The sequence below is a fragment of the Oryzias latipes genome, chromosome 4 (assembly GCF_053564925.1).
Source record: "Oryzias latipes strain Hd-rR chromosome 4, Olatipes_Hd-rR_3.1".
NCBI lineage: Eukaryota > Metazoa > Chordata > Actinopteri > Beloniformes > Adrianichthyidae > Oryzias > Oryzias latipes.
Window position 1 is genome coordinate 4,756,873 of NC_136240.1, and position 19,204 is coordinate 4,776,076.

Consider the following 19,204-nt stretch of genomic DNA (forward strand, 5'->3'; position numbering starts at 1 on the left):
ACAAGGTTTTCCTTTGCATGCACAGTTACCTGGGCGTGCTGTGGAGAGAGACGTCCGTTTGACACACTGTAGAAAAAAGTCTGGTTTTAACAATTCAACAGAAAGTCAGATATCAACAAAAACACAAAGTTTGCAGTTGTTGTTGTTTTATGCCAAAGTCACAAGTGCCAGATAGACCGGATCAACCAAAATGTCACAAAAAATGCAGAGAAGGTTTCCAAAGTTACATCCATGTTTATTGAAAAAGATTAGACTTCCTCTAATGAGACTTCCACATTGAAAAATAAAAATTGCAAGGCACTATTGATCAAGTATTTCTCTGAGGATCATTTATTTTATTGAGATCCACTGTAAATAGAAATAGCACATGATATTTACCAGTACGGTGATTTCTATGTGAAGAACCAGAACAGAAGTGAACGATGCTGCATAATCAGACAGTAAAAAAACGGGCACATCCAGTTCCCACACAAACAAAACACTCATTGTTTGTTGTTGTTGAGTTTTTCCGCAGATTAACGTAATCTTGTGTGCACGTGTGCGGTGCGGGTGCACTTTGGGAATGTGCTCTTGTGCTTCACAGTGGGGACGTTTGAAAGGCGAGGAGCTTCACGCCTCACTGTCTGCCCGGCTGCAGCATCTGGTTAAAGTAAGCCTGTCGTCTTCTGGACTCCTGATCCAGCTGCTCTCTGAGAGCCAGCACCTGTGAAGAAAGGTGTTAGACATATTTGTCGGAAGACATGCGCTCGGCAGGACATCCACGGATAGAATACCTGCTCCTCCAGGCATCTGACCCTCTGCTGATGAGCCGCCTCCCTGCTGTCCAGGGCAAACTCTGCTCGGAGCTGACTGTCCTTCAGGCGGGCCCGCTCCTCTTCCAGCTCCTTGTGATGATAGGCTGTCACCTCCAGGAAGCGCTGGGCATGGGAGTGCTCCAAGTGGGACACTTGGGACTGGACATGAGTATTTAGGAAAATATTGTGTTGACAGTTTCAAAACAAAGGCGTGTTAAATGAATTGGTTTTATGACAGAACACTTCAGGAATAAAATGAATGCTTGATCTAGTTATTACCTCAAAAAGGTGTAGATTTTAATGATCCATAGCATTGTATTATGCAAGGAAACACTGGAAAGTTTGTCCTGGTTGATGCTACTTGGTCAAGTTGTCTCCCAGTTAAAGCCAACCACCTGCCTTCTAGACCCAATCCCCACATCGCTGTTAAAAACATGTGACTTCTTTGAGTTTGAGCTCTTAAAAATAGGAAATTACTCTCTTCAGATCTTCCATTTAACCTATCCTAGGCACTTTACCATTGGGAGTTGGGTCATCTAGACCCACTAAACAGTGCGCTGAACCTTTTTTCTTCAATGATTTATGATTTTCACTGGTGTCCATGGATTACATGAAATCTTTCCACCTTTATCCACCTTTGTCATGGTAGGAAGAACACGTCAATGTAAGGGTGGGGTCATCTAAGATAACACAAATGTTAAAATGGCAGTAATTTAGTTCCCAACACCTATGACAACTATCGATCGGTATCCAACTTAATGTATCATTTCGGAATAAAATAGTGGAAAATAACATTTCTGTCCAACTAAACAATTTCAAATCGAATGAGATGAAAAGTATGAATCTGGTTTTAGGGGCAGCCCTTGTTAAAGTAGTAAATGATAATAGATGTAATCTGGACTCTCAGAAAGTCTCAGTCCTGGTGCTACTGGATCTGAGTGATGCATTTGTAAATCAGAACATTCTAGATACCAGGCTGAGTCTCTCTGGTACTGTTCTTAACTGATTTTACTCCTACCTCACAGATAGAATATTTTTCATATGGCTAAATGCTCCTCAAGAGTTCACATAATCAACTGCGAGGTTCCCCAAAGATCAGTTTCAGGTCCACTACCTTTTAATTACTACATGCAAAAGCCCAGGGTGCAACTGCATGGAGTTTGTTTTCATAGCTACGCTGACGACACACATCTTTACATTGCTGTGTCTCCTGATTAAGAAGAGTCAGTCAAGACAAATGCATTTTAGACATTAAGTCATGGCAGTGCAGAGAACTTCTTACAGCTCAACCAGGACAAAACAAAGGTTTTAGGGCCTCATTTATAAACGTTGCGTACGCACAAAAGAAGGCGTACGCCACTCTCTACGCAATAGTTGAGATTTATAAAAAGCAAACTTGACGTGAAAATGCGCGGTCCTTCACGCAAGCTCTGACCCAGGCGTACGCACAAAAACGGGTGAAATGAGAAACGGCGACACCGTCGGCAGATGGAAGAAACACGTGAAAGTGACAGTGTGTGCCAAATCGTGCTGGCATGTGCTGTGCTACACAATGTGGCACAGCTTAAAAACGTGCCTCTACCCCCTGGCGCCGATTGCTATGATGGCCCCGACCCTGAACCCCATCCCCACGCATTTGAGCCATTTGCTGCTGCTGTGCGCCAGCGCTTGGAAGTGATGCGTCGCTTGTAAAGAAAAAGAGGTGTGGAAAATATTATTTATTCAAGAATTCCCTCATCGTGCAGTTTATTTCAGTCAAAGCAGTCTTGATTTCGCCCAACTCCTTGGCCACCTCTCTGATTGAACTACTGACTTCCCTCTGCATTTCAAGGACTGCATCGGTGAGGACGCGTCCACTGCTGGAGGGTTGAGAGCCGCGTGCCGTGGAGACGCTGGGTCCAGACGGCTGCTCAGCTGCAGCATCGTAACCACTGGCCCCGCTGGAACACCCAGCAACTAAAATAAAATTTTTCTATATTAATAAACTGTAATTGTGTAGCCTGCATACATGTGACTTGACTGCATTCATTTTAATATTTTCTCTTACCTGTGTCACTCGGTGCATCTGGCGCGTCGGTGTGCCCCCCCGCCTCAGTCACCACTCCACTTAAAAGGGATTCCCTTTTAAGCTCCGGTGTCATGAAGCCGAAAAAGCTGCGCTACATTTAGAATTGGTTGTGATTTATTAAAGGAAAGATGCGTAGGATGTGCGTGCGCACGGTTTTATAAATCCGAATATTTCTGTGCGTACGCACGTCCTATGTTTCATCCGTACGCCACTTCTGACGCAAATCCTACGCAAAGTTTTTATAAATGAGGCCCTTAGTGATCAGTTCTGAAGACAAGAGAGGGATTGTTTGATCTAAACTGAAAAAATTACAAAACTTCTAAGTGTGTGAGTAGCCAGGGTGTTATTTTTGACTGAAAATTTATTTTATCCCACAAATAAAAAATATAATAAAAACAGGATTTTATCATGTTAAAACTATTGCCAGACTCCACCCATTCCTCTCTCTTGCCAGCACACAGGTGCTGATGTATGGTTTTAGTTTTATTAGGCTAGATTTTTGTAATGTCCTCCTGTCTGGTCTTCGCAGAAGGACATCAAACCTTAAGCTTTTACAAAACTCACGCGTCCTGACGAGGACCAGGAGGCGGGAGCACATTACACCTGTTTTAAAATCCCTGCTTTGGCTCCCTGTGTATTTTAGAATTGGTTTTAAAGTTCTTTCAAGGGTTTATAAATATATTTTTTGGTCTCGGTCCTTCATATTTATCTGATTTGATTTTACAGTAGAGCCCTTGCTGACCCTGACGTCCTCTGATGCAGGCCTTTTGGTCATCCCAAACCAAAAGCGGAACCACCTCCCAGCATGCCTTAGGGCCGCATAGACGGTTCATGTTTTTAAAGGAAGCTTAAAGACCTTTTTATTTAGACTGTCTAACCAAACGACTGTCTAGTTCTAGCAGAGTCTGAACCAATCATCCTGCAGCAGTTCACCTGCAGGGTCTGCAGGGCGTCCTGCTTCTCAGCCAGCTGCTGCTCCATGCTGTGGACTCTCTGCTCCAGCTGGGCTCTGTCTCTGGCAGCAGAGGCTGCCTCCTCCTGCTTCCTCAGCCTGTCCATCTCCACCTGGCAACAGAACCAGGGTGGCATTATAACACTGTCTGCACTACGACAGGACATTTCTGAACAATGAGAAAACTCTGCAGCAGTGATCCTGACAAACTCCCAGCTTCTTTCATATGCTGCCTTCCAGTAGACACACAGCTGACTTTAAATGTATCAATGTTTTGATAGTCAGCACAGAGCTAATAGCAGAGATGGTTTATTTCCTGAGTCAAAATTGTGTTTTAATGGATAGTCTTGCAGAAAAGACAGCTCACCTTCTCTAGTGTCTTTCTCAAGACAGACTTGTCTTTACTGAGGCGAGTCAGGATAGGTTCCATCTCTGCTTTCTCCTGTTGAAGCTTTTGCATCGAGGTCTGCAGGAGCCTGAGTTTCTCTTTAAGTTGGTCTTTCTCATTGTGGAGCTGGTGGGATGTGCAAAGCTCAGCATCCTGCTGCTGCTTCAGGCTCTGGAAAGTCAGTGAAACTCGCATCAGAACAGAGGCCCAACATTTGCATCTATATTTTCTGAGTCTTCAGCAGAGACACTGACCTCCTTTAGGACCCTGTTGTTGTTTTCCAGCTCAGATATTTTCAGCTCAGAGTCTTCCTGTGCTTTTTGAAGGCTCTGCCTCTCCTCTGTGAGTGCATGTTTCAGCCTTTGACTCTCTGAAAGTGCATCCCATGTCTTATCCAGTCGTTCCTGCAGGCACATGTGTGGTCAAATTTTCTTTTTATTTGATGCTTTTCTTTCTTGAATGCTGGACGTGTTAAGCAGGTTTGGGGGTTTGTTTCATTACTTAAAAACGAGAGAACCAATCACATGTTGACATGCTCAGATCATTTCCTAGACAACAGCTTCCAGAGGAAAACCTGACTTCAAGCATTGCAACTGACTGGCCTTTGGCAAAAAGTGGTCCACATCAAACGACAGTTGAAATTTTGGCTTTATTGATTTCTCCTCCTCCTTGCACCCTTACGCTGTGAACTGCTGTGAGTGGCGGCTGTACCTGCAGCAGCCGTCTGTCCTGTTCGCTGGACACGAGGGCCCGCTGCAGCTCTGTCATCTGCTCCTGCAGTCCTTCAGAGCGGCGGCTCAGGTCGTTGAGGCTGTTTGAAAGCTTGTGGGTCTTTTCTCTCAGCTGGCTCTCTTGCTGCTCAGCTCGGGCCAGTACGGCGGCCTGCCTCTGCTCATTGACCTGCAGCGCGGCACAGCGATCTTCGCTCTCGCTCAGTTTCCTCCTGGTGTCTGTGAGCCGCTCCTGCAGCGCAGCAGCCTCAGCCTCCAGCTCTGCTGCTCTCAGCTGAGCCCTCTGCATCTCACCTTCCAGGGTGTGCTGGGAGACCTCCAAAGAGCTGGCTCTGCTCTCTGCTGCCTCCAGAGACTCCTTGTGTTTCCTTACTTCTGCATTTGCAGACGATTCTAACCCCTGCAAGACTTCCAACCTGCCCTATGAAGGACAGCATTCTTAAAAACAAAACAGACACTGAACTTTGTCTCAAAATGTTTCTACTTTTTATCTGCAGGGATTGGGACTCAGTCTGAGAAGCTTGCAGCCTCACTTTGAGTTGAGCCAGCTCTGCTTCCAGGGCTCTCTTGTCCTTCTCGGATCGATCCGCTAGGTCCTGCTGCAGGGACAGGGAAGTGTGTGCCCGCACCAGTTGTTCAGCCATTTCTTCTTGACCTGTAAAAAATAAAACTTTAAGCAGACAAAGTAGTGACAGGACCCCATGTATTACATCAGCACTTGAGTTAGAGCAAAGGAGGACCAGAACCAGGACCTTCTGGGAGGCCAGAGTGCTAACCACGTCAGCACTGCACCACCCCAAAGTCAGATTTGAATAAACTACTCCTGTATTGAAATATGAAATGCTAAGAATCTTGTTCATTACTGATGAATGTAATCAGATTTCTTGAGGTTGGTTGGTTTCCTCAGCAAGGCAGCTTTTAAGGGAACATGAATACAAATCACTCAGAAGCGCCTTAAATGTACTGTAAGTCCACAGAGTCAGGATTTTTCTTGGTTCATTTGAAGTTCCTTAATTTTAACGACACGATTGAAATATGCACAATTGTTTTGATGGTTTTGGACAGAATGTGTGGGAAGAGCATTTCTGGCATCAGATGACTTTGTCTTTGTTGCAGAGGACGTCCGGCTGGCTCCCTGGTCCTGCTGCAGGCACTGAAGAGGTTTAGTGGTAGGTTTTCACACTCTGAAGAGAAGCTTTCGTTTTTCCTTCTTCTCTTCTTCTTCTTCATAAGTGTTGAACTCAGATGGACAATTGTGTTAAATGAACCCCCTTCAAATAACATCCAGGAGAATCTCAATAATCAGTTTTCGTTCTCAATGGTCAGATGAATATGAACTGAATATTTTTTTAATAGAAAGTGAAGTTCAGACATTAAGAATGGATTTGTACTCAAATCCAGGCAGACTGAGAACCTCCAACCCAGCGTGGTCTGAGCCGGGTGGTGTTATCTCTTCATCGTACCTTTCTCTGACTGCTTCACGGACCTCTGCAGCTGCAGCAGCTGGGTGGTCAACACCTCGTGGGAGTCTTTCAGTTCCTTCACTTCTTGACTCAGAACGACTACCTGAGCTTTGGTTTCATCCTCAGAGAAAACAGGAAAACTTTTAAAAACAGAGAAAGAGGATTGTGTTTTTCTGTTGGTTTATTCTGATACCTTTTCTCTCTGTGCATCCCTGAGTTCCTGCAGTAACCCTTGCAGCGCATTTTTGACATTCTTTACACTCAGCTCTTCCTCAGAAGATGAAGGAAACGATCCCTCAGCCTCACTTTCTCCACCTACAACGAGACCACCAATCCAGATTAACTACTTTATGGACAAAATATGATTTAAAAGTAACTCTAAATATATAATAATTGTTGTTGGCAATATTTACATTTTACCTTTCACATGCAGTTGTCTTTTCCAGGGAGATGGCGAGCATGATCGGGATCCATGGTTGACACTGATCGTGCAACGCAGAGCTGAAAGTAGCTCTGCCAGTCGATGCTCTACCTCCTTGTATTTGGCATCACTTAAAACCAGCTGCTCCTCCAGGCCCTGGGCCTTGTTTTCACAGAGGCCAAGCAGCACAGAGAGTTCCTCGATTTGGGTCCTGGAGGCCTCCAGCTGAGCAGCAGCTTCCTTGTACCTTTGCTCAGTCTGCTGCAGATCCTGCTGCAGGCGTCGGCTCCTCTCCTCGGCTGTTTCCAGCTCCCTCACGCAGCGCTGCAAACCTGCAACCTGTTCAAACGGACAGCAGAGCCTCAAGGTGAAGCAGGTCTTCTGCACACCCTGATGAGCTGCAGCCCAAACCACCTGTAGAGCACCACCACCGTCTGAGGGAGGTCATTTCAATTTCAGTGTGAAAACAATCATTACGTTGTGAAGTCTTCAAAACGCAGATTCAAAAACTGCATTTTCATAAATCACAGGTGTGAGTTAAATAATCATTTGTCAGATTTGAGGTTTTCCTTGCTCTGTTTTGCTAGTTTATCCAGAAGTCTGTGTTTAGTTTAAAGAGCTCCGATAGTCTCTAATTTGCATTTGGTTGGAACAGTGATGTCATATTCAGATCATCAGCTGCTGGGTCCATGAGGAACCCGTCAGTAACACTTAACCAACCAACAGCTTCTGTTCCGTCAGGAAGAATGACATGAAGCCATGATTATCAGAAGGCGTTTGTTCACAAATGAAGAACGGCTCTGAGTGAGCCCTGACATGAGCCGTCACAGAGGAACGCTGGGGTCCACGCTCTGCGTGTGGAACATTTGCTCCAGATTGCGGTCTCATTCCCAGAGGCCTTTTACCTCATTTAGTGCTGCTTCCTTGACAGCCTCACACTCCAGTAATCTCTGCTGCAGCGTGAATGCCTCCTGACGGGCCTCCTCCTCCTTCTGCTCCTCATGACAAACCCGGGCCTGTACCTTTAGCAGCTCCACCGTCTGACGGCTGTTCTCGCCTTCAAGCATCTTTACCTGTTTCAGTTAACACGCCATAAACTATTATAGATAGTCCATCATACTCAAAGTTTTGGCCTGAAAAACCTCCTTCACCTGTCTGCGCAGCTCCTGCAGCTCTCTGCATGACTGCAGGTGGGTCTTCTCCAGCTCTCTCATGCTGCTTCTGAGAGTGGCAGCCTCCTGTTGCACTGAGTTCTTACATTCCTCCAGAACAATCCATTTCTGTTCCTGCTGTTCCAGAGCCTGTTTCAGACTGGATAGGAAAAATAGAATTCTGTTTTCCAAAAGGTCAGGGCCTCAAACACATCTCTCCATGAAAGCCGTACCTGCTCTTGTCACGCTCTGCTTTCTTGATGAGAGCTCGGAGCTGGTGGTTGGCGGCTCGGATGGCTTCTCTCATGCTGGTTTCATCGTTCAGGTGTCGTCTCAGGTCCAGAGCCTCCTTTCTTAAATTGTTTTGCTCCTGAGCAGAATCCCCGATCTCCCTGTGAGCCTCAGTCAGATCTCTATGCCCTTTAGCCAGACTTTCTTCTGCCTCCTGCAGGCGAAGTTGAAGGGTCCGTAACTACAAATTATGAAAAAAGAAAGAAAGGACAGATTTTAAAGACGAAACTCTTCATCCTGTTATACATTTAGTCAGTATTGTTATTTTTAAACCTTCATAAACAGCTCTCTGACTGTCACCCTAAAAGGGGTGACCTCATCTGTTCGAGGTGGACTGTTTGAAAGCTAAAACTCAGCATCTCCTGGTTAAAGTGTGGTGTGCAGATTCCCGAGGTACTCTGTGACCTATATTATGTTTTACAGCTACATGCTGTGCGTGGTGAGAAAAGCAGGGAGGCCTGAGCTTATCTGCACAAAGATAAGAGCCAGTTGGGCCCACAGCCAGGAGGTGTCTCCCCCCATCTGCTCTTTGCAGCTCAGTCCTCAGAAAGCTGCATGATAAACTGCTGCACCACATGAACTGGAGGAGAGGCAGCACTGGAGGGGAAAAGGAGCCAAGAGAGGAGGAAGACTGTTATGTTTAGAGGCCATACATGATGGCTCCTTCTGCTACACTCTAATGTGAGAAAGAAACATAGCTGGTGCCGATCTGACCCGTTCTGCTTTATTTTATCTGATGGAGGAGCAGGGGACGGTGAGGCGGAGCGGGCACTTTGGGGGCAGCCCGGTTGTGTTTTTGGAGGGAAGAGAGGGAACCTGGAGTCCCAGTGGAGCCACAGCCTCTCTCTTCTGCGAGGGAGAAAATAAACACTCCCCACGGGTTTATTTACACCAGGGGTTAACCCAAACTTTGTTTTAGATGGTGGTACCAGGGAGCGATTCTTCCCGTCTCTTTGTCTGTCTTCCATTGTGCTCTCTGTCAATCATTCTCCGCCAGGCTTTTGTGAGTTACTGACACGGAAACTGTCCGTTTGGATTCATGAAAACAATCAAACACAGAAACGTTTGGGAGTGGAGGCCAAATATGACAGAGCTGCACAAGTCTGACTTGATAAATGGCAGGGAGGGCTGACCGAGCCTTAAAACCCCTCTGCTCCGGCTCCACACATCCTCACTCACTGGGAGACGGAAGACAGCGCAAAGACAGGGTGACCTCCATGTTAACTTTTATGGAAACCAAGAAGTCCCATACAGATAAACAATACGCTCTTCCAGGGAATCCAGGCTTTTAAACCAGAGACTGTTGAGGCCCTCACAACTCTGCAGTTACATCTTAATGAGGTGAGTGTGAGTTTGTTTTTTCACTAAAACGCCCCGCCACCCTGCGCCTGGAATCCTGACCTCAAGCAACCCCAAGAGATGGGATTTACGGCTCTCGTTTGGCGCGGAGAGCCATGTCACTCTCTCGCCGAATTATGGTCTCTAATTGCACTTTTATGTTTATATTAAGGTCAGCAAAGCAATATTTTCCTCCTGTGGGTTTGACAGGAAAAGGATGGAGAAAACGAGCTCAGTGAAAGTCCTAATAGGGGACACCAGGCCGCCCCTTCTTGTAGGATTTGGCTGTGTGCTCTCTGCACCTGATGGCCATGCAGCTCTGTGACACAGGCCAATGTCAACACAGGCCTATGCTTAATGGCTCTGCCTTACCCTGCTACTAATTGGTGCAAACTCTCAGTCACACCAGCAGCAGATCAAAGGTCTGTGGTTGAATGCCAAGCCAAACAAACCTAAAATGTACTGTTCATTTCTGCAATCTCACAGTACAAACAACCTCTGCCATCTATCTGGTGACCCTAGATTGTCTGTGATTTGTCATGGAGGTCTGTGTTAGTTGCTGCTGCAGTCGATGTTTATATATATTTTAGCAGCACTAAAGAAACAAGCATGATGTTTATGTTGAAGTGAAAAATGTAGGAAGAAAGCTGCAGAAAATGTGAAGAATTCCTACCTCTTGTTGGGCGTGCTCTTTCTCCTCATTCAGCTCTTTGACCTGCTCTGTGAAACTTTTGTGGGCTTGCTGGTGGGAGTCCAGAGACCTCTCCAGCTGAGTCTGCAGGTCCTGCAGCTGAAGCTGAAGAGCAGTTATAGAGCTCTGCAAACACAGAAACACGCAGAGACACTTGGTATCTGTGTTCAGAAAAAAACCTTAAAAAAGCCAGAACTGTTCAAGGGAGAGGAGCCAGGTTGGAACCTTGTCTTGTTCCTGTTTGCTGACTGCATCTCTTCGAATGTGTTCGATCTCCAGGTCGGCTCTGGTGACATCCTTTTGAAGGGATTCCATTCTCTCTGTGAGGGCAGCTCTTTCCGCCTCCATCAGAGACAGAGCCTGAACACAAGACACATCAAGGTTGAGACCGAAAGCTGTGGAGTTAGCTTGAGAGCATTCTGTTCAGTGAGGGACTGACAGGGATTCTAGCAGGATATGCAATCACACACGCTGGTTTTTTTAGTGCAAGTCTTTAACAAACCTGCTGCTTCTCACTCTCAGCCTGCAGAAGACTTTGGCTGAACTCTTTCTGTGTCCGGGCCAGCTCTTCTTGCACCTGCTGCAGCTCCCTCTGGCTGCTCATGCGCAGCTCCTCACACTGTCGATGCAGCTGCTCCTCAGCCTGATCCTGCAGAGCCGCCAACTCTGAACATTGCTGCTCCTGTTAGACAGCAAACACATGCAGGAGACAACTGAAGCATGTTACTGGCAGTGCACAAAGAGTGGAAAGAGCAGGTGGGATTGTCTAATGTTGGTGTTGACCCCATAATCAAAGCCATAACTGCACGCTCCTCTCAGACCAGTCCGTACCCTTTGCATGCGTTCGGTTTCCATCTGCTCTCGGTGAATCTGCTCCTTGTTGCTCAGCACCAACAGCGCATTTCTTGCCACTTGAGCCAGTTTCTCCTCCAGTTGACTTTTTTGTTGTGCCGCTTCTGCAAGCTCTCGCTCAGCATCTCCACGCCTCTGAGCTGCATCACCTGCACAGAAAAACACACTGCTGGACCTTCGGCTCCAAGTAAACACTGAGCCAATGTCTAAAAACACACCAATACATGGTCCAGGATCAGAAGAGGTTTTGCAGCTTTATTTACTGGGTATACATTGGGACATGGCTGTAGATGAAAAGGTTGAGTTTTACAGCTCCTGTCTGATCCATGTGTGTTTGTGTGGAGCAGCTGGAGCCTGGTCAGCTGAAAAAGCAGCTCCAGAGATACTTCAGAGAGCTGAAATATGCTTCTCTAGTGGGCAGCTGGAAAGGCTTCATGGCCAAGGGGCTTGGCACAGAAGATGGTGGGATCTTTGAGGGAAGGGGGTAACTCACGCGTCAAGGCCTCGTTAGCAAGGATCAGGCTGTTCCTCCTGCCCTCCAGCCTGGTGACCTCAGCCTCCAGGGAGGCAGACAGCTCCTGGCTCTCAAACAGAGCCTTTTCCAGGGACTCCCTCTCTGCTCTGAAACACAGAGGAAAAGAGTTTAAATCTCTCAAAGAAGGCCTTTCTATCTTCGTTCTGTCTACAACTTCTGCAATCTCCTAAACCACTTCAAGAACTGAAGCTTATATTTCTGGAGAATCTTATTACATTAGGATCAAATCAACTTTAACCTTTGGTGTATTTACAAAACGTATTTGGAGAGCATACCAACCAACCAACCAACCAACCAACCAACCAACCAACCAACCAACCAACCAACCAACCAATCAACAGGCCAACCAACCAACCAACCAACCAACCAACCAACCAAACCAACCAACCAACCAACCAACCAACCAATCAACAGGCCAACCAACCAACCAACCAACCAACCAACCAACCAACCAACCAACCAACCAACCAACCAACCAACCAACCAACCAACCAACCAACCAAACCAACCAACCAACCAACCAACCAACAGGCCAACCAACAGGCCAACCAGCCAACCAACCAGCCAACCAACCAACCAACCAACCAACCAACCAACCAACCAACCAACCAACAGGCCAACCAACCAACCAACCAGCCAGCCAACCATCCAACCAACCAACCAACAGGCCAACCAACCAACAGGCCAACCAACCAACCAACCAACAGGCCAACCAACCGACCGACCGACCGACCAACCAACCAACCAACCAGCCAACCAGCCATCCAGCCAACCAAAGAGATTGTGAAAGACAGGCAGACCTCAGATCAGCCAGCCCCTGTGTGAGAACACAGGCCTTTCGCTCTGCAGAGTTGAGCCTGACTTCCAGGGCAGCCTTGTCCTTGGCCTGTTCCTCCCTGTCTTGGGTGACTCTCTTTACGGCAGCGGTCTTCTCCTCAAGCTCCTTCCTGCATGAGCCCAGCTCCTCTTGCAGAGCCTGCATCTGCCTTTTGACCTGCAGACCAGAATACACAAACAGAGGAACGTAGACTCAAGCAAACGTTTCCCGCAGCAGAAGAGTAAATCATTGGGTGTTTTAAAATACATTTCATTTTTCCTATGGAGAAGCGTGAGCAGCCATGACTCTGCATGAATCATCCACTCAAGACAATTTATGGGGCCAGATTTGATGCACTAACCCTGAACCGCTGCTGAAGCAGCACCAAGAGGAGGTTAGGAAAAGTTTGTGACTTTCCTCTAGGTGAAACCTAAATCTCTTTGACACACAGCACAACCTCCTTTTTAGCAGACAGAAGCATTCTAAAAGGTTGGATACAAAGTATTTGTGATGGTATTTATTGGATGTTCAATGGTGACTGCAGAACAGTTTAGTGTACTCAAGAAAAAAGCAAGTGGTGTTGGCTTAGAGTTTGGTTTCAAAGAGAAAAACGTCAGAGTGGTTTGAACCCAAATGAACTCACATTAGCCAAACATTTCCCTCACTTTCTCTTAGCTAGGCTTGGTAAATGAGAAAAAGGATGAATTACACACTAGAGATGTGAGAAATGCTCGACAAGAAAATGAAACATGAGCGTCAATTTGGAAGCCACACAGGGCTTGTTTTATTCAAGGTTGATTTATTTTTGCTGATAAGCTATCTCAAATGTTTGAGTGGAATGTGTATAAATGTTTGGGTTAGTTCTATTCTAGCTCTGGCCCTCAGGATTATCCCAGTTTGAGTTTCAGCACAAATAAAGCAGGAAGGGATTCCGTTCATTCTTTACTGGACAGGATGGAGGAGTTGAGGAAGAATGGGAACACTTAAGGTGCTAACTTATCGGTGATTTCACTAAACCCCTGCTGGATGTTGTCCGTCTATCTATTTATCTTCTCCAGTTGCGTTCCCAAGTTACTCATAAAACACACAGTGTAGTGCAAACTGCTCCCCTCTGAAAGAAGAAAAACCTGACGTTTTCCTGCAATGACGAGCTTCACGAACATGGCAAAAGTTATGAAGAATCTAAAATAGTTTTCTCTGCGTGGAAGGAGAAAGGAGGGGTGTGAGTGACCTGGGAGTGCATCTTCAGGGCCCCAGCTTTCTCCTCCAGCAGGAGATCCTGCTCTGCTTCCAGCTTCTGGCAGAGATCTTGCAGGTGACCGTGAGAGCTTTCCAACACTTGCTTTTCAGCAAGGAGGTTTGTCATCTCTTTTTGCGCCCGTGCTGCACGCTCTCTGGCTGTGGTTCGCTCCGCCACAGCTTCCCGTCTACGTTCATCCAGCTCTCCTTTCTCCCCCTCCGTCTGCATGTGGAAAAGAAGGCCTGAGCTGCCTTTCTCATTAAGGTCTGTTGTTGGGAGTCCCCAGGGACTGACCTGCATCACAATCCGGCTGAGGGCCACCTTGTCTTTAGCTAGACCTTCACTAAGAGCAGCCATTTTTACAACAGTGTCTTTCAGATCAGCCTCTTGGTTCTGCAGTTTGGCCAGAGCACAGTCCTTTGCAGCAAGCTGGGACTCCATCTGTGGAGTTCATCTGTTTTATTGAAAGGCTCTCCAGTGTCCCCTGATGCTGGTTCTGTGTGGGTGCTGAGAGCACGGTTTACCTTGGTGAGAGCTTCAGAGAGGCCGGCCTTGTCGTTCTCCAGCAGCTCTTTCTGGAGAGTAATTTGACTGAAGGCCTCTTTGATCAGGAAAAGCTCCCTGCGCAGATCTGAGTGCTTCCTATCGAGCTCCTGCAGACTCTTCTCCCTGAAACCCAAAATGCATGTGCGTATGACTCTCTCCCACACAAAATCTCTGCGCAGCTTTTCATCCGCTGTTCTAATGTTGGTGCCAAAGGCCAGACCTCTGAGGGAGCTTTTCCCTGTGCCTGATCGCATGTCCTGCTTCAGTTCTCAGCTAATTCGATCTTTCAGCTCAAAGCAATCCCTAAAAGCAGTAATTCTGTGTAAATAATTTACATTTGCTTCCCCATGTCATTTAGGTGCTTAGCTGGCCAGAGTGTGACATGTGTTATTGATCTGAGCTCCAAACACATGGAGCCTGAAAACAATTGGGCTTGACAGGATTTGTGTTGCGTAATGGCCGTCCTTTGAGCCCATCTGTACCCTCTTTGGGCTTCTGTGCGCTGCTGTGCCAGCTGTGTCTCCAGCTCCTCCCTCTGCTGCCTGAGGAGGTCCCGCTGTCTCTGGAGGTCCAGTGTCGAGCGGCGCTGTGCCTCCAGCTCAACACTCTGAGAGCGCACCTCCCGCCGCAGCCCAGAGAGCAGCTCCTCCAGGTTCTCCTGACTGAGAGGCATGCAGGGAGATGAACGGGCACAGAAAACCGCCACAGCCTGTCAACATTATTCACATAGCCACACCTACTTTTTGAAAAACAAAATACGTAGATGAAGATCTTTTCTGATGTTGAGACATTTTCATAAACACAAACAAGAGAAAGGGTTTAAAGAGTTTAATTAATAAATCTGTACTTTGAAATGGGCTCCAGAGCGCAGCAGTGACTCATGCTGTCGTCTTTGACCTCCTGACCTCCGCTCTGTACTCTGGAGATCATCTGCTCCACACCTTCTTCTAGCAGCTGATCCCTTAACGTGTCCACCTGCACCTGAGCTGCTTCCAAACGAGTGTGTAGCTCCTGTGAAGTTTGCGGAACCGAAACAGGTTGTTTGTTTTTTGCACTGAGGATTTGTTCCTCTGTGCACAACTGTGGCACCTGTGACTCTGCCTGATGCTTGGAGAGGGTCTTCTGCACTGCCTCCAGCGTGCACAGAGGGGAGGCAGATGCCGTTTTGGAACCAGAACTGTCCCCATGACTGCTTACCAACTGGAAAATAGTCACAGAAAAATGATAGTCTCATGGCAAAGGTGATGGTTTCCATGGAAGAACAGTTACGTTGTTGTGACCTGGTGAATGTGGCTCAGAATCTTGTGAAGGTTGTGGATCTCTGTGAGCAGTCCTTCCTCTGCTCCCCTCGTCTTCTGAGCAAGACACCATTTACACCAGATAAGAATCAGCAGAGCAAAGCTGACAATCCCCAGATGAGGAAGCTGTGCAGCACTTCATCACACCTGAGGTCTAGACTCCAAATAATGTACCCGTCAATCTGCTACCTCTGACTGCTGTTTTCCGGAGCCTTACCCATCCATCCCCTGGAGCCTGCGTGCCACTGAGGCCTGCATCCTTCTCACTGCTCTGGCTCTGAAGGTGCTTTACGGCGTCAGTCATTTCCTGGATTCTAAATATGCCAACACACATAGATGTCACTCCCACAGAGTTCAGGGGGGACACACGATCACCATGTTTGACAAGGACATCAGCACTATCATATTCTGTCATGGCACCACCAAATACTTCTGATGATTTCAAAAGCAGCTTAGAGGGGATTGGCATTCCTGCAGACCTGTGATTGAGTTGCACAGGAGATGGTCCTGAACAAAAGACAGAGCATGAAAGGCTGCAGTCTGTAAAGGTCTGAGGTTTCATGAAGGCTATGCTTTCAGACCAACGTGAATTTTGTAAGTGATACCATGATTCCAATATACACAAGTTTCTAGCCAGGATTTTGCAGAAAAGCAAACATCTTTTTGACTAAAACTGTTGTGAAGTTCTTCTGATACTTTGGTGAAGTAACTGTAAACCAACTTCTGAGGTCATTAAATAAAAAGTGGTTATAACCGGATCAGAACAAGCTCCACAGATGGATTCAGAGAGGGATCTACCTGGAGTTCAGCTGGACTTTCTGTGCATCCCAGCCAGCCTGCAGCTGCATGGCCTCCTTCAGCTTTTCCCTGAGCTGCGTCTCGAGCGCCGTCACACGACTACACACATGTTCTTCAGCGAGCCGTGCGTCAAGACCCGTACACGCAGCTCGGAGATGCCGGCTCACAGCAGCACACTCGCCAAGCATTCCGGACAGAGTTCTGTTAAAAAGAGTCAAAAGTGAATCTGTGCGTTGAAACGTGAGTAAGATCTAAAGGGGTGAGAAAATGTCCCGTGCTGGTTTTGGCTAACCGTTCTCCTGGATTATTGAGGCTAACTTTGAAGTGTGATTGGTTACAGCACAGCTTCATTCTAAAGCTGAGTAATCACCACTTTTCTTGTATTTGTCTTTGGTGCGGTTGTCATGGTTGTTCTACATTAAAGAGAGGTTCCAAGTGAAGAGCTCAGGTTTTGTCCTGGAGGATAGTTTCAGAGAATTCAGACGCTTTGAACCGTCTGTCACCCTCTGAGGAAACAATAAGCATGAGGACAGCCGACCCTAATAACCTTCTCCACTATAATCCTTGGAGGCAGCATGCACAGTCGCTGTGCTGCAGACAGTGCAAAAACAGGGGAGGTTCTGGGTGTGTCCTGAAACTCTTCAGGAATTCTGGCATTGTGCTTCAACTCACCTGTCAGTGAAAGTCCTAAACTGTGTGAACTCGCTCCGCAGGGAGGCAGCGAGGCGCCACACAGCTCTGATACCAGCCTGCTCGCGGTCCGAACGGGAGACAGCAGTCTGCAGATGCAAGCAAACACCAGTTTGCTAGAGGCTCAGTGTATGGGGCTGCTGTGAACCACTGCTCATTCTAGTGTGACCTGAGCACACGCTACAGCCGCGACTCCTAGACTGGCACACATACAAAAAAAAAACTATTTTCCTCGAGTCAGCACATGCAGGCCATTTGCAGCATGGAAGCCAGAGTGTTTGCACAAAAATGTCCTTCCCTTCAGGAGCTGGGATGTTTTCACAGGAAACAACAACTCAAAAGTTATAGCAGAGAATCAAAGAGGAATGAGGGGGAATTGATGAAACTGGGGATTAATTGGACTCCTGCTCCACATGAACTCAATAGAACTTTGAATGCACAGTCTATGAGCGACGAGGCATGAGGTTCAGCTTTCACCGTCGGTTTTAGGGCTTTTTCCCACCTTCTGTTCTCGCTGCAGGCGTGTCTCACACAGAACCAGCTCTTCCTGGGCCGTCCACAAACTCTCAGCCAGCTCTCTGTTGAGGGCGCCTGCCTGGTCCAGTTGTTCCCGCAGCATCGAGTTCACCTGGCTGAGACTGGCACACCTGGAAATAAATACATTGTCCTGAAATGACAAACAATGGTTCTGACAAAGCATCACCACCACTGAAACCTCAGACCGGCAGCGTCTCTTTCGGTCTCCAACGGAAGGATTTCCACTGAAAGCAGATCGTAAAGCCGCTGGGCTAAAAGCTCAAACAGCTGCAGAGAATATCTCTTCCTTCAAATCTCCCAGAAATATTTAAACTCACCTATGTACATTTCTAGCAGAGCTCTTTATCGATGAAACTGAAGTTCTTCATCTCAATAACAGCCTCGTTTTCCTGGATTTTAACCATGAGGTTTAACCAAAGAATAACATGCTTTTCTCCACCTACTGAAGAAAGGTGCACTGCCCTGCTCACTCACCTCATCTGCTCCTCCTGCAGCTGAGAAGATCTTTTCTGGATTTCAATGTTAAGATCCTGTTCAAGACGCTTCTGGCGCTCAGCTGATTCCAAATGGACCTGCAAACGAACACTCAGTCAAATCCCTTCAAAACAGCTGATTCATGCAGTTGAGCTTTTAGCTGAAACATCCCCTAACCCATGAACAGTAGAGAAAACAAATGAAAGCAATCTTTAAAAAAGGTCTTCCCCACTCTGTCTCCATTTTTATCATTTCCAAAAGCAGCTGTGATGCTACTGTGGATGTTTTTGCTGGGTTCATCTTTGTGTCTGCTTCTGTGCCTGTAGGTCATTTTGACTGAAAACAAAAATGTTAAGCTGGTTGCTTTAAATACACAAACATTTCTGCAACACATCGTTCAATAAAAAAAACCCAACAACAGCCAACATGGGAAGAAATATTAAAAAAAAAACAGCAATGATGGGATCAAAGAAAAAGACTGTCTGAGCCTTTGTTATCCCACCAGGTCCACTTGGGCTGAATTGTGGTTTATTATTATGTTTTAATTAGTTTTGAAGATACAAGAACAATTTTTGAAGTTTGGTTCAAATTCAGGTACACCTGAATTTTTATACTAAAATGTTCATTTTCCAGATTCAGACGTTTCTCTAATGAAGATTCTCCTCTTTTTCCTCACATCTCTTTTGAAGTAGTTTGTTCCAAATAATTATGCAAATTGTATTTAAGTGTCAATAAGATGAAATTCTTTGTTTTGTGTCTCTGGGCTCTTTGGATCACTGATATCAATCTTAGACAGGTGTCCTTAGTTTGCAGGTGAGTTCAAGTAAAGGAAAAACTACTCAAGAAGGACGCTGGGAAAGAAAATTGTTCTGGGTCTTGCCCTTGAGCACTGGGTCTCTCCAAAATTCCAACAGTGGGTGAGCCTGGTCGGGCCATGGTTACAACACTCCTCGGAGATTCCGACTTCTCTTGGGCGTCCTCCTCCTAGGCGGGGCCGGGCAGCCCCTGCCTTGCTCTCTCCTGGACCTCTTGCGACTTGGACGGGTGGTTGCCTGGAGCATGGCGCAGGTCTCCCTTGGGGGGCCATGGATCCTGCCAGGGGTTGGGGTGGGGGAAGGCTTAGAATTCC

The 19,204-nt window shown here is 46.8% G+C and overlaps 1 protein-coding gene across 7 annotated transcripts in view; it reads right to left on the reverse strand.

The window, feature by feature from the left end:
• Positions 1-214: 214 nt before the first annotated feature.
• The window catches only part of crocc2 (ciliary rootlet coiled-coil, rootletin family member 2), a 29,426-nt gene continuing 10,436 nt past the window's right edge, over positions 215-19,204 (reverse strand). The window contains exons 4-35 of one of the 7 annotated variants that reach the window (XM_078945514.1): positions 18,076-18,173; positions 17,567-17,711; positions 17,047-17,153; positions 16,375-16,575; positions 15,794-15,890; positions 15,559-15,633; positions 15,368-15,478; positions 15,184-15,289; positions 15,019-15,054; positions 14,761-14,940; positions 14,257-14,401; positions 14,027-14,173; positions 13,724-13,954; positions 12,476-12,669; positions 11,634-11,761; positions 11,120-11,289; positions 10,791-10,970; positions 10,514-10,648; positions 10,271-10,414; positions 8,202-8,440; positions 7,969-8,128; positions 7,723-7,890; positions 6,817-7,156; positions 6,590-6,711; positions 6,397-6,517; positions 5,467-5,588; positions 4,914-5,354; positions 4,457-4,606; positions 4,182-4,373; positions 3,796-3,927; positions 774-953; positions 215-703 (exon numbers count right to left, since the gene is read on the reverse strand). In XM_078945514.1, the coding sequence (XP_078801640.1) occupies positions 617-703; positions 774-953; positions 3,796-3,927; positions 4,182-4,373; positions 4,457-4,606; positions 4,914-5,354; positions 5,467-5,588; positions 6,397-6,517; positions 6,590-6,711; positions 6,817-7,156; positions 7,723-7,890; positions 7,969-8,128; positions 8,202-8,440; positions 10,271-10,414; positions 10,514-10,648; positions 10,791-10,970; positions 11,120-11,289; positions 11,634-11,761; positions 12,476-12,669; positions 13,724-13,954; positions 14,027-14,173; positions 14,257-14,401; positions 14,761-14,940; positions 15,019-15,054; positions 15,184-15,289; positions 15,368-15,478; positions 15,559-15,633; positions 15,794-15,797 (4,440 nt within the window). In that variant the 5' untranslated portion in view covers positions 15,798-15,890; positions 16,375-16,575; positions 17,047-17,153; positions 17,567-17,711; positions 18,076-18,173 and the 3' untranslated portion in view covers positions 215-616. Of the gene's footprint in view, positions 704-773; positions 954-3,795; positions 3,928-4,181; positions 4,374-4,456; positions 4,607-4,913; positions 5,355-5,466; positions 5,589-6,396; positions 6,518-6,589; positions 6,712-6,816; positions 7,157-7,722; positions 7,891-7,968; positions 8,129-8,201; positions 8,441-10,270; positions 10,415-10,513; positions 10,649-10,790; positions 10,971-11,119; positions 11,290-11,633; positions 11,762-12,475; positions 12,670-13,723; positions 13,955-14,026; positions 14,174-14,256; positions 14,402-14,760; positions 14,941-15,018; positions 15,055-15,125; positions 15,290-15,367; positions 15,479-15,558; positions 15,634-15,793; positions 15,891-16,374; positions 16,576-17,046; positions 17,154-17,566; positions 17,712-18,075; positions 18,174-19,204 lie in introns of those variants that run through there. The other 6 variants (XM_078945511.1, XM_011473906.2, XM_078945512.1 and 3 more) reach the window with 6 other exon arrangements.